The sequence below is a fragment of the Pantherophis guttatus genome, chromosome 4 (assembly GCF_059756535.1).
Source record: "Pantherophis guttatus breed Tessera chromosome 4, ASM5975653v1, whole genome shotgun sequence".
NCBI classification, from domain to species: domain Eukaryota; kingdom Metazoa; phylum Chordata; class Lepidosauria; order Squamata; family Colubridae; genus Pantherophis; species Pantherophis guttatus.
This window is the reverse complement of record NC_142066.1, coordinates 117,309,398-117,323,467: the sequence shown is the minus strand read 5'-3', so window position 1 is coordinate 117,323,467 and position 14,070 is coordinate 117,309,398. Positions and strand designations below refer to the sequence as shown.

The window sequence follows — 14,070 nt, the reverse complement described above, 5'->3', positions numbered from 1 at the left end:
CTCACAGCCCTTCAAACGCTCCAAAAACGGCTCCAAATGCCTCCAGACACCTCCAAAAGCCTCCAAACAAATATTAAGGGCTCAGAAATGCCGCGGAGCAAGCTTGTGGGTGGAAAATGCCTATGGTTCTGCCAGCCGGCAGACCCAAGCCGCTCAAGCGGCTCAGAGCGGTTTCTGGTAAAAACCTTTTTCGCTCTAGCAATAGTCAATTTAGAAATAACAGAAAATAAAAGAAAAAAAAAAGCAGAGTAAATACTCTAATTATAGTAGAGAAACTACAGACACGACTGTCCCAGAGAAGACCGAGTCGAAAAACTGGACTACACAGGAAGACGTGGGACTTAAGAACTTTTCAGCAGACTCGGTCCCATTGGAGCAAGGCAGTGTCACTCCCAGGCATGACTGCCATGCCCACCATCATGAGAATATGTTGTGTCTGTTTCTCATGCCCCTTCTTTTCCCAGAACCGAGTGGTCATTTACTTTCCCTCAGCAGTTTACCTAACAATTCTTGCATACTTTTATGAAGACTACCCCTGCATTTCCCTACACCAGTATGTATAATATGTATACAGGTAGTCCTCAACTTATAACAGTTCATTTAATGATTATTTGAAGTTACAATGATACTGAAGAAAGTGACTTATGACCATTTTCCACACTTACGACCATTTGCAGAAATCCCATAGTCACATGATCAAAATTAGGACACTTGGCAATTGACGGTTCTGTGTCCTAATCACGTGAGCCAGCACTCTACACTCCTTGGTTGTGGATATATAGTCAATTAAATAAATTCAGCCAGGTCTTTAACTAATGAGTGAATGAAGGAGTGTATGTGTGTGAATTTCTACTACATTATGTGAAAAATGATAATTAGTTAAAAGGTCAGCTTGCTGCAATAGACAAAATGGATCTGAAGGAATTTGGAAAAGAGACCTAGTATTTTTCTCTAAAAATACAGAGCCTTACTTTGTTAACTGGTGGCTGAAGAATTCTATACTTGCTGCCAAGTCTTTACAGAAAAGGGTGGACACCATTATATTCAAGAACATTAATAAATTAATTAAACTAGGGGCAAGTAAACTGTAATTCTAATGAATTCTAACCTCCTTTTACATTCTTAAAAATGACTGATGATTCCAAAGAGATTTGGTTCATTTGGATCAAGTCTTACAATATTTATTGTACAGTATTAGAAATTAAAACTGAGGAATTTTAAAATACTTGTTTATTTAACTTTGCAAATTTCCCCTAGATCACATTTTTTCAAACACTGATTAAATAATACTGTCTTATCCAATAAATCTATCTGGACCCATGGGTATATTTGATGTATTTTTAAAAATCAATTAATTTTAAATTTAATACTTATTAAGTATTAATTAAGGTTGAAGATGAAACTCAAATACTTTGGCCACCTAATGAGAAGGAAAGACTCACTGGAGAAAAGCCTAATGCTGGGAAAGACTGAGGGAAAAAGAAGTGGACGATAGAGAATGAGGTGGCTGGATAGTGTCACTGAAGCAGTAGGCATGAGCTTAAATGGACGATGCAGGATGGTAGAGGACAGGAAGGCCTGGAGGAATGTTGTCCATGGCATCACAATGGGTGAGACATGACTTTGCAACTAAGAATAACAACAACTTATTAAGGTACAAGACCAACTACACAACAGATCTGCCATACGTCAGAAACATTTCAGAAGCTGTAGAATGCAGCTCACACAACCCATTAGCTCATATGAGGACAAATTATGCACTGTAAAGATCGCTTGGAAGTGGGAGATACTTCCAATATAATCTATCAAATCCCCTGCATGGATTTCCCCTGTGACTATGTAGGATAGACGGGGAGGAAGCTAACCACCAGATTGCAAGAACACAAGCGAGCAGTCAGACGAGGAGACCTGAACTCATTGGTATCCTCACACTGCAATGAACAAGGACACACATTCAATTTTGCAGTTACTAAGATTGTTAGATGAGCAGGCACAAAAGCAGCCAGGGAAGTGATTGAAGCCTGGAAAACAGGCCTCTATCAATCTACAAGAGTACTCATTTACCACCAGCCTATCACGTACCTAGGAAGCAAGGGCTGGGCAACACAAGCAAATGACAGCTAACAATTTAAGCCAACCACACACCCAAAACAACATACATCTAAAAAGCCACATGAAAGGCATTATAAATACCGCCCACAGAACAGCACACACTCTGCTAGAGAGAAGTTCCCTTAAAATGGGCCCCAGCACCAATCTGAAAGCGAGGAAGACAAAACTCTCTGGTCTTGGTTTCTGACCCCGATTAGATGCTGCAACATTATCCCGGGACACATATATTCGCCTTCATCTGTGAATACTTATTAAATGCGATTTCCTAGCTTAAAAGTTTATCCAGAAAAATGGAAATGTTAAATTGAAATGTTTTCCCACAAAAAGCCATTTTGAAATTTAGTAAAAGTTCCAATTATTTTAGAACTTAACTTCAAGAGTTAATCAAATACTTACCATCAGTACAAATTAAATCAGCAAGATTTGTGTCAAACATAGAAGTGACCCAATCTTACTGAAATTAAATTTTGAAACAAAACAAAACCCACAGCTATACTTGGAAACAGCACGCATAGAACTTGAAGCAAAGAAAAAAACATGCCACTTATAAATTTCTCCAAGGGAAGGTTTATAATGGAAATGGCAACAGACTCTTAACTACAGTGGTGCCTTTCTATGCCAGCATATAAATAATTTTAGCTTTTATAGTCACATCATAAATTAGATTCAGTGCAAGTAGAAACAGTAGAGTGCTGATTCAGTAAATAGAAAGACCAGGAGCACATGTTTGCATTTTTAAAAGACAGGCACTGACTTGATAGTGAGTCTGAAATGAAGTCTGTAAACAGGTTTGAGTTCTTTTTTTAAAGTACCGTACTATAGGCAAGTCTTGAATTTTTTAAGCTTATAAAAATAAGCATCCTTTACACGTTATAGTGACTGTTTCAAATCTTCTAAGAATCATTTAAGTAGGTTAGTAAAAATGGCTCCATTAACCCATTAGTTTTTCCATTGTGGGAAAAAAATTACACACAAATCCACTCACAATCTCTGCACATTCCAAAAGTAATGTTTTAGTTTTGACTTTAGCAAGTGTTGCAAATGCCACTTGAGTAACAAAGTTCGTACAAAGAAATATAGGTGCTCAAAGATGACTTTCTAAGTTTCTAAGTTTACACTTAGAATACAATACATGCCAGATTCTCTTTTCACAGAGTTGTAATAAGAAGGCAACTGAATCCAGGCAGGATGGAGGAATTCAAATTACCTATACATGCATATATTTTCTGTTTACTTAAAAGTACCTAATGGAAGGTACTGATCATTTAATCTTTATTCAATGTTTTTCAACTGTGGGAATCTTGTGTGGACTTCATGGCTGGCTGGGAAAATTCTGGGAGCTGAGGTCCATGCATCCTGAAGTTGTCAAGATTGAGAAAAAATGCCTCAATCAAAAGGGATTAAGTATAGTTTGTGAATTAGCTGCTTTAAAAAAAAAAGAAACAAAAGTCCTGATGACTCTTCTTAAACCATAACTGTCTCTTAGTTTATGGGATTGTCTGTCATACCTTTGAGTGGTTGCTAAATAATCAATTGTAAGTCTGGCCCATGGATAAAGTATAATAGTAAAACAATAAAATATAAAAAGTATCTTTTAAAAAATTAGAAGTAGGGTTCATAAAATTGATTCATTTAGCGCCATTACAACTTTTGAACACTGAACACAAATGGTTGCAAGAGAAGGACTACCTTGTGAATTCATATGAATAGGAATTTGTAGATGGACTTGAAAAAAAGGTTTCAAGAGAGGAAAGATGAAATATATATTTTTTCATATTCAGCAAGCTGTACACCTCTCCACAAAGAACATGTTTGACCAAAGTAGTGTTCAAATAGCCAAAAGGAAGCAACTGAGAAAAAAATGACAAAGACTTACCACCAGAAACAGGGGCATCCATAAAAACAGCTCCCATTTTTTCAGCTTCTTTAGCTAGCTCTTTTGAAACTTCGGGATCAATAGTACTGGAATCTATTAATAGAGAACCTTTCTTCACTTTCCTGAAGCAAATGAAGACAAAAACAAAACAAAACCCTGAGGTATACTCACAAGCAGTAAAATGCAGAGAATTAACATTACCTCTTTTGATGTTGCTACAATTTGCTCATAACTCCAGAAGAAGTCACAATATTCAAGCCAATTTGTAAAACTTTTTCATAAGTAAGGTTTTTGACACTATTTCATAAATTCACAATAAATTATCTGTAGCTTGCAAAAACATATACTAAAGTTATTGTCACAATTATTGACAATTTTTTCTTTGAGCAGAAGTGGAAGAGGGCTCTATTTCCAGGGATGAAAATGCTGTACAGCTTCATAGAATTTTTATTTATTTATTTAATTAATTAATATGTCACCCATCTTGCTGGTGAGAGATTCTTCAGGCAGCCATTTTCAATCAGTTTATCTCTCAGCTCCAATTTTCTCACAAAATTGTTATAGTGCAGATACAGGCAGTCCGCAAATTATGACCACAATTAAGCCCAAAGTTTCTCTTGCTAAGTGATACAGTTTTACAATTTTTCTTTGTTAAAAAAATCACTGCAATAGTTAAATTAGTAACATGGTTGTTAAGTGAATCTGGATTCCTCATTTACTTTGCTTGTCAGAAAGTTGGAAACGGTGACCAGGACATTGCAACCGTCCTAAATATGAATCAGCTGCCAAGCATCTAAATTCTGATCACATGACCATGGGGATGCTGCAATAGTTGTTAAGTGTGAAAAATGGTCATAAGTCACTTTTTCAGTGCCACTGTAACTTCAAACAATCACAAAATAAATGGTTGTAAGTTGAGGACTATCTGTAAAATTAAGCATAACCACTACATATGAGCGCTCAGAGAAAAGTAGGATATAAATGTTATAGGAAACAATATAACACATCTAGATAATGTTAACTATAATCCCAAGAGTCCCAACTAGTTTAGTCATTAATAAGATGTGCTGGGACTTGTAAGACATCAAATTGCTCTAGAAAACTATAACGATAATTAACTGTGTGCAATGAAACATGCACATTTTTCCATGATGATAGCTGGATACAAACACAACAACCTATTTGTCTAGAGAAATTACTGAACTGCTACATGCATTTAGTAACATTCAATAAAAACACAAGCAGAACATTAATATAAAGAGAAAAGGGGAATCTTACTTGAGAATTCCATTGGTACCTATGTAAACTTCTATTGCATTAGGATTAGATGGAAGCATTGTAATAATCCTATCTGCTTTATCTGCTACATCTGCTGGAGACTCACCCACCTTTAAAAAAATAAAAGGAAAGAATGTTTTTGAAGAGAGATTTGAAACGAAAAACGAGCGATTCAGAACAAAGAGCTCTGAAAAGGTAAAAAAGAAAAGAAAAGACACCTGAAATGTCTGAAACAATCAGACAGTTATACTCATGTTTCACACAGGTTATATGGTAAAACAACACTGACATAGATTTTGTTTCAATGAAAAGCTTCCCAAAAGGAATAAATTTATCTGAAAACTTATTTAAAAAGAGAACTGTACTTAAAAACATGTTTTAGGACTACAAAAGTTGACAAGATAAAGTAATGACAAGTAATTTGTCATCAAGATTTTTCTTAATTCTTAATTATATAACTAACTGGACTGCTTCCAGTCAGGTTTCAGGTTTGATTATTGGACAAAACAACACTGGTTGCACCTATTAATGATTTCTGGCGAGAGTAGGATGGGAATAATGCTGTCCTTGACCTCTCGGCTTTCAAATACTGTGGTATCCTTTTTGATATCCTTATTGGGTTAACTACACAATTTGGGGCTGAGAGATGCAGTTTTGCACTGGTTCCTACTGGGGTTTGTAGAAGTGAGATATCAAGTCAATGTCTACTCCTTTATGGTGTGCTGTAGGGCTCTGTATTCTTTCCGCTCATTTTCAGCATCTACATGAAGCTGCTGGGTAAGATCATCCAATACCATGAGATGAACTATTATGAATATGCTAATGAAATCAACCTGGTGACCCAAGTATTGCTGTTGCTGCACTGTCATGGTGCCTGGAGACTGTGGGGCCCTGAATAGGGACAAAAGATTTCAGCTGAACCCTGGTAAAACGGTGGCTATGTGAGCCTCAGGATCTGAGAGTTTAACATCTTTAGTCTTGGATAGTATTGCATTGTCCCAGGAAGACCCAGTGTGCAACTTGGGAGCTCTCCTAGACTCACCATGTAGAACAGATAGCAGTCATGGCTACTTTGTGCAACTTTGTGTTGCGCCCTGTCCTGCAGGATGAGACCTTGCACTCAGTTACTCATGACCTGGTCATCTTTTGGACTACTGCAATGTGCTCTATATGAGGATCCTCTTGAAGAAAAGTCAGAAATTACAGCTGGCAGAATGCAGTTGTGCAGACAGTTTTAGCGGCCCCTAAGGTGGACCATGTAACACTGCTATTGCACGAGCTGCACTGGTTGCTAGTTCGCTTCTGGGTCCAGTTCAAAGTTGGTTATTACTTCTAAGGCCTTTTATGGATCTATCCCACTTCAGCAGAAGCGGATGGTACAGACCCTGTCAGCTAAGGAAATTTGCTTGGTGGGTCTTAGAGTAGGGCCTTTTCTGCCATGGCTCCTGTACTTTAGAACATTATGTCCCTCGAAGTGAGATTTGCCTCCACCCTCCTGGCCTTCTGAAAGAACCTGAAAACATGGCTCTGCCTATTGGCTTAGGGCTGTTGATCTCCCACCAACCCCAAGGTTAGTAGAAAAGACCTCACCTCCACTCTGTTATACATTTGTTTCTATTTTACCCAAGCTATGTTAACTTGCAATGTTCCATGTTTTAATGTTTTAATGTTTTAATCTTTTATATTGCTATTTTTATGATACTGTAAACTGCCCAGATTTGCTCAATAGTGAGATGGGTGGTATAAATGTAAGTATGAATAAATAATACTCTGATATAGACTCAAAGGTCTATTTTAAGGAATTTGTAATATGATTTTATCAAGCTAGGTTTGTGTTGGATATGAATTTTACAGCATTCAAAGCAAGACATAAGGATATATACTATCTGTAATTAAAGATAAGAATGATAGAACTGTAACAGGCTTGTAGATTTTTCATTGTTAGACCTATTAATCTATGATCATTCATTTAATGATAATTCAAAGTGATGGTGGCCTTGGAAAAAGTGACATATGAACCATCCTCAAAGTTACGACGATGGTGAAATGATCGCAATGTGGGCACCTGGCACTAACTCACATTTCTGATGGTTATACATCTTGTGGTCACATGACAAAGTCAATTGGAGAACGGCTTTAATTAACCATGACATTCACTTAACAACAACATGCTTCACTAAATAACCAGTGATTTGCTTAACATGGTAAAATGGTCATAAAATTGGATCAGATCACATGACAACTTACTTAGTGACAATAATATTATCACTTAGTGACCGAAACTCTGGTGTCAATTGTGGTAATAAGTAAAGGACTACCTATATCATCATACTTTACATTATTGTGTTTTTATAGTAAAACACAATACGTTTATAGTTTTTCATTCCATATTTTCATCCCAGTACATATCCGGAACAATTTTAAATAAGGCTTAGTATAAATCATGTGGATTAAATATTTATAATTTATCAGTTTACGGGTGAGGAATCTCTGGCTTCCAAATTATTTTGAAAATGGGAAGCTCACAGAAACCGTCACATAAACACTAAAATAAAAGTAAAGCAATTTAAGAAATAAATATTTCCCCCCCATGTCCCACAGTGGGCAATTTGATTTTTAATGAGGGCAATTCAAAAATGAGCTATTAACTGAATTTTTGAAAGCCCGCTAATTGTTCTTATATATTTGTGATGAAACAGCTGTGTTTCATTTACCTATTGTTGTTTTTGTTAAAGTGCATTTCCTAGGGCCTGGTCTGAAAAGGATATCCCAGCTGGGGGAAAGAAGGAGCAACTGCCAGCCAATCAGGTGTTTTCTCACTAAGGATCATGGGACTGGCAGAGTCTCTCTCTCTCTCTTTTCTGTGGGCTTTGCTGCTGGGTGATTGCAGGGAGAGCTGTTCTGTGGGGAGACAGAGCGGATGACTGCCGTGGGAAGCCCAGCACTGAGGATACAGAACCAGAACCCAAGTTTAAGTAAGAAATTGTTAGATTTACAGTTATTTTTAGGCTGTGTTTTCCCAGGCTGTGTTTTACAAGACTTTTCCTCTCAGAGCAATCTAGGGCTAGGCCACGCATGCGTGAGCCTTGCCAGGCCTGTGCGATTCACCTCCACCTACTGAACTACTAAAGCATTTCCCACTAAGCTGCAGGTTCAAACCGAGCGGGCGAGTAGGGGGGTCATAGGTTACAACCCCCCTTTCGTTCATGACAATCTTATTATTCATAAATTAAGCTATGAATATTTTTGAAGTTTCCCTCTTTCTGCGCCATCTTCTTTTAATAGTTATTTCTTATTATTATGGTACGGCTATGTGATGAGACAGAAACTAAATTCAACCTACTTTGCAAGAAAACTGCTATAACCGTTCCCATCTTCATATTTAGCTGAATGTGGCTTTAGTGCTGTAAATGGTTTGCTATTGAAGAAAAGAAATTGACTGGATATCACTGAACAAGGAGACTTGAGAATGAAGCTGACTAAATTGGAGCCTAATATAAAATCTCTCTGCAGCAGGCATCAAGCACAAGGATCTCACTAATTTAAGTAGTCTAAAGCTGCAATCCTACAACATTTTCCCTTAGTAAGCCCCATTGAAGACAGTGGTACTTACTTCTAAGTAGACATGCATAGCATTGCGTTATAAACATGATCTTGAGATGAGCTCAAATTGTATTTTGAATTTGTTAGGTACCTTTATTTTAATATGTATAATTGTTAATATGATCAAAGTATTACAGAAAAAGATTTCATTAAAATTATTTTATATTTATGCATTTCAGTTCTCTATTATATGTTTTGAAACTTTGTTTGCGGTTTTTTCATATCCCTTCATCCTATTATTTTTTAAGTTCCTCAGTATTTCTACTGTCTTTCATTCTTTTATTTTTCTCTTTCATGGATGCCATGTTCTTTGGAACCTTGTTTAAACCAAGTTAATGGCCTTTTAGGCTTCTTCCACGTGAGTAGAAGTTCACTTTTTAAATAATAAGAATTATATGTCACCGGGTTGGGGGGGGGGAAGAGAGACAGGATTTTAGAGATGCTTAGGTGGGGCATGGCCAAAAAAAGGTTGGGAACTACTGTCCTACACAGAAACTATACATCAGTGTTTTCTTCTATTATTTGATGCAGTACTGTAGTCAAAGATGGGCTGCTGCCGGTTCGGATTGGTTCAGGCGAACTGGTAGTTGCAACCTGTGGGTCGGCCTGCCCACCCACTCGGGCACTATCCCGTGCTATATCACTGTGTTTTTGAAGCCGCGCACATTTGCAGAAGACCGCACATGCTCACATTTTCGGTGCTGGGCAAACCAGTTGTTACAACCGGCAGCAGCCCACCACTGACTGTAGCTGTAGCTTTCATACCATTCTACTATTAATAGATACTCACCTGGTGGCTGGCTCCTTATGGCTACAGAAAGAAATTGTGCCAGATAAGAGATCAGATCAAATTGTCTATAGCAAAAGAACAAAATGAGAATTGCCAAGGCATACAAAAGTGTTTCATTTCACTTTTTAAGAAATTGGACAAAAGCATAAATGGATTTTTGTGTGTGGCCTCTTTCAATGACTTTTCACAATCACATTTTTTTCAAATTTCACAGTCACTTTTTAAAACTAAAATAGCAATGAAATGTTACTATACCTGGGTACCCAGCTCTTGGAATTCCTTACATGCTTCTGGAAATACATCACATGCGATAATGGGGTAACCATGTTTCACAAGGTTTTTTGCCATTGGATTTCCCATGTTTCCCAAACCAATAAATCCAACTGGAGTTTTGGAAGCCATTGCCCTAGAAGACACTAATTGAAATGCAAATGTTTCAGTAAAAAAAGGTTTTCTAATCTTACATCAACCAGAATGCAAACTTAATTTTCTTTTCTGCTAGTTGCATATTTTAGTTATACTAAAAACAGCTTATACTTCAAGACAGATAAGAACACTGACAACAGCAGAAACTGGACGTTGTCTTACCTGAACGTCCCTTTTCTGGGCGCTGCGTACACTATCCATGAATGGGAATGGGTTAATGCTTCAGGGTTAATGCTTCAGCCTTTGGCAAACAACTGAGTGTTAAATAAAGACAAAAACAAGGACTTCCCCTTTCCCCGCTGCCCAGTCACACCCCCATTCCCATAATACCCCAGTCTGAGCGAAGGTGTGGCGAAAAACCAATGACAAGACCAGGATGTAGTAATAACCATAAACTTTATTAACAAACCAGATTCAACATGGTCAAAACTGTATAACGGAAGATCATCGCCGGGCAGGAAGCCCAAAGATATGGGTGGGAATGGATAGTGTACGCAGCGCCCAGAAAAGGGACGTTCAGGTAAGACAACGTCCATTTTCCTGTGCGCTGCTCCCACTATCCATGAATGGGATATACCCAAGCTTAAACCCCCTGGGCAGGGGGCTGACTGCCCACAGAGTCCTCTCCAGTCACAACCCGCTGGAGTACCCGGCGGCCGAACACCACCTCGGCTGAATCATAAGCGTCTATCTTGTAGTGCCGAATGAAGGGCGAGACGGAGGACCAGGTCGCTGCTCTGCAAATATCAGCTACAGAAGCCTGTGTAGCCCAGGCTGCAGACGTGGCCGTGCTTCTAGTTGAGTGGGGCAGAATGTTGCCCGGCAGCGGCCTGGAGTTCAAGTCATAAGCTAGCGCAATGCAGGCCCTGATCCATCTGCTGACCATGGGGGCCGAGATCTTCTGGCCCATGGAAGCAGGGTTGAACGAAACCAGGAGGGCTTCTGTGTGACGGAAGGAGGCAGTACTGTGTATGTATGTCCGAATCGCCCGACGGACATCTAGGGTGTGCCAGCGCTTCTCCCTGTGGTCTTTCGGCGATGGGCAGAAGTCTGGCAGGATAAGTTCCTGGGCCCGGTGAAACCAGGAATTCACTTTTGGGATGAAGGTCGGGTCCAGACGGAGGATCACCGAGGAATCCTTGAAAATGCAGAGGTCTTTGCGAACAGAAAGAGCCGCTAAATCTGAGACTTGCCTCGCTGAGGTGATCGCTAGGAGGAAGGCCACCTTGAGGGTCAGGTGTTTGAGGGTGGCCGAGTCCAGCGGTTCGAAAGGAGGGCCTGTCAGGGCCCGTAAAACTAGTGATAGATCCCAAGTCGGGTAACGGTGCACTGCCGGTGGGTGTAAGTTCGTTGCCCTGTGAAGGAACCCTCTGATACGTGGATGATGTGATAGAGTCTGGTATGGTGCACAAGAGATGACCATCGATAAGGCTGCAGTCTGATGCCTTAGGGTCGCTGGGGCCAGCCCCTTGTCTAACCCTGCTTGTAGAAACAGTAGAATGTCTTGAATCGTTGCCGTGGTGGGATCCACATGGTGCCCCGAACTCCAGCTGCAGAAGGCCTTCCAGGATGCCTCGTAGATACGAGTTGTTGACGGGCATCTGGCCGCCTGAATAGTGTTGACGACGCTATCAGGTAAGTTGTCCTTCTTCAGGATGACCCGCTCAAGTGCCAGACGGTAATTGGAGCCACTGAGGTTCTGGGTGGTTGACCTCGCCCTGGCACAGAACCACCTGGTGTGGCGGGATCACCCACGGTTGCTCCGACAGGGCCACCAGGTCGGTGAACCACGGCCTTCAAGGCCAATTTGGGGCCACCAGGAGTAGATCGGCGTTCTCTGCCAGCAACTTCCGAACCAGGTGAGGGATCAAAGGGACTGGTGGAAATGCATACAGAAGGCCTGCTGGCCACTTGCAGTGAAGGGCGTCGTGGTCTTCTGCTTGTGACGTAGGGTAGTGTGACACGAATCGAGGGAGCTGGGCATTGGTTGGAGACGCAAACAGGTCCACCACTGGTCTCCCGAACCTGGAGGCGGGGGTGGAGTTGCCATTCCGCCTGGTCTATCGTTGTTCGACTGAGCCAGTCTGCTCTTGCGTTGGCTGACCCTGAAATGTGGTCTGCCTTGATCAAGAGTAGATGTTTTTCTGCCCACTCGAATAGGACCTCGGATTCTAGCATCAGGGTGCGAGACCTCGTGCCTCCCTCTCTGTTCACGTGCATCTTGGCCGAGATGTTGTCCGTCAGGACCAGTACGTGTCGGCCCTGAACCATGGTCTGGAAGTGGCGCAGGGCTAATCTGATCGCCCAGAGTTCCAGCAGGTTGATGCTGTTGCGCTGCTCGCCCCTGGACCACTGGCCCTGGGCCACCCCGTTGTGCAGATGTGCTCCCCACCCTCGAAGACTTGCGCCTGTGGTGAGGATCAGTCTGTCCGGGTCCAGGAACTCTGAGCCCTTGAGGAGCGAAGTGGATGTCCACCATCTGAGGGAAAGACGCACCTTGGGGGTGAGGTGAACTTTGCGTTTCAAGTTGGCCCTCCCCGAGCGTTGGAAAGGGAGTAGAAACCATTGGAGTGCCCTCGAGTGTTTGCGTGCCCACGGAACTATGCCGAAGCAAGAGACCATTTTCCCCAGGAGGCATGATAGTTGGAGGAGGGTGGCCTTCCTCCCTGACAGAATTTGAAGAGTCAGTTGCTGGAGACTCTGGACCCTGTCTGGTAATAGGAAGACCTGCCCTTTGGAGGAATCTATTACTGCCCCTAAGTGGAGAATTCGAGTGGAAGGTTGAAGGTGACTTTTCTCGAGGTTGATTGTAAACCCGTGGTTTCGAAACGATTCGAGGACCAGGTTTAAGTCCTTGACTGCTTGGTCGTGAGTTGATGAGAGTATCAAGATGTCATCTAAGTAGCAGAGGACTCGGACTGGGATGGCTCAAAGCTTGGCTGCCATCACCGCCACCAGTTTGGTGAAGGTGCGGGGTGCTGATGATAGTCCAAAAGGCATGGCCCGGTACTGAAAGTGCTGGCCCCCGTATTCGAACCTCTGTGGTCTGGGTGAATGGGAACATGGAGGTAAGCTTCCCGAAGATCGACTGACTGGAGAAGGTCCCCCCGTCTCACCCCCGTTAGAATCGATTGAAGTGAATGCATTTTGAACTTGTGGTATCGCACAGACAGGTTCAGCTTTTTTAGGTTCAGGATGGCCTTCCATCCCCCCGAGTTCTTGGGGACGAGGAACAGGATTGAATAGAACCCGGAGCCCTGGTGGGCTGGTGGTACTATCTCTATGGCTCTCACCTCCTGAAGATGGGTCAGTTCTTGCGTCATTAGGGCCTGTAGTTCGGAGGACTGTGGGACCGGGCACCATACGAAGCGCTGAGGCGGCGGAACTGCAAATTCTATTGATAGTCCAAGTGAGATGGTGCGCCTTACCCACGAGTCCGATGTCGACCGGGCCCATTGCTGGTGGAAGAGGAGCAGTCTTCCCCCTATGGGCCCCTCGGTCTTGGAGTCACTTCCCCCTCCTGGCGGGTTTGAAGCCTGCTCCCTGGAAGGGTCTTCTGGATTGCTGATTCCTGCCCCGGTCCCGGAACTGATGCCTGTCATGTGATCTGTCGCCTCCCATGTAATTGGAGCGGTGCGAGAAGGACCCCCTGGGCCTTGAGCCAGGCCGAAAGGGCTGTTGAACTGGGTATGGGGAGTACCTCCGCTCCTGGCGGCGGTAAGACGATGGCAGTATCTTCCTCTTATCCCTGTCCTCGACTAGGACCGGATCCAGGGCTGCTCCAAAGAGATTCGGTGCCTTGTAGGGAGCTGTGGCCAGCTTCCATTTGGCTTTAAGGTCCGCTTTCCAGGGGCGCAGCCAGAACAGCCTCCTAGCCGTGACGGTGGAGGCTAGGGCCCGTGATGCAAACTTTGCCGAGTTTAAGGAGGCATCAGAGGCGTACTCGGTGGCTGCAATAATCTTGTTGATATCTTGTTGCAGCCTG

The 14,070-nt window shown here is 42.1% G+C and overlaps 1 protein-coding gene across 1 annotated transcript in view; it reads right to left on the bottom strand.

Annotated features, from left to right (window-relative positions):
• The window catches only part of HIBADH (3-hydroxyisobutyrate dehydrogenase), a 134,830-nt gene that overhangs the window by 102,210 nt on the left and 18,550 nt on the right, over positions 1-14,070 (bottom strand). Inside the window, exons 2-4 of the mRNA XM_034402221.3 lie at positions 9,915-10,075; positions 5,267-5,376; positions 3,989-4,110 (exon numbers count right to left, since the gene is read on the bottom strand). Coding sequence (XP_034258112.2) covers positions 3,989-4,110; positions 5,267-5,376; positions 9,915-10,075 — 393 coding nt within the window. The remainder of the gene's footprint in view (positions 1-3,988; positions 4,111-5,266; positions 5,377-9,914; positions 10,076-14,070) is intronic.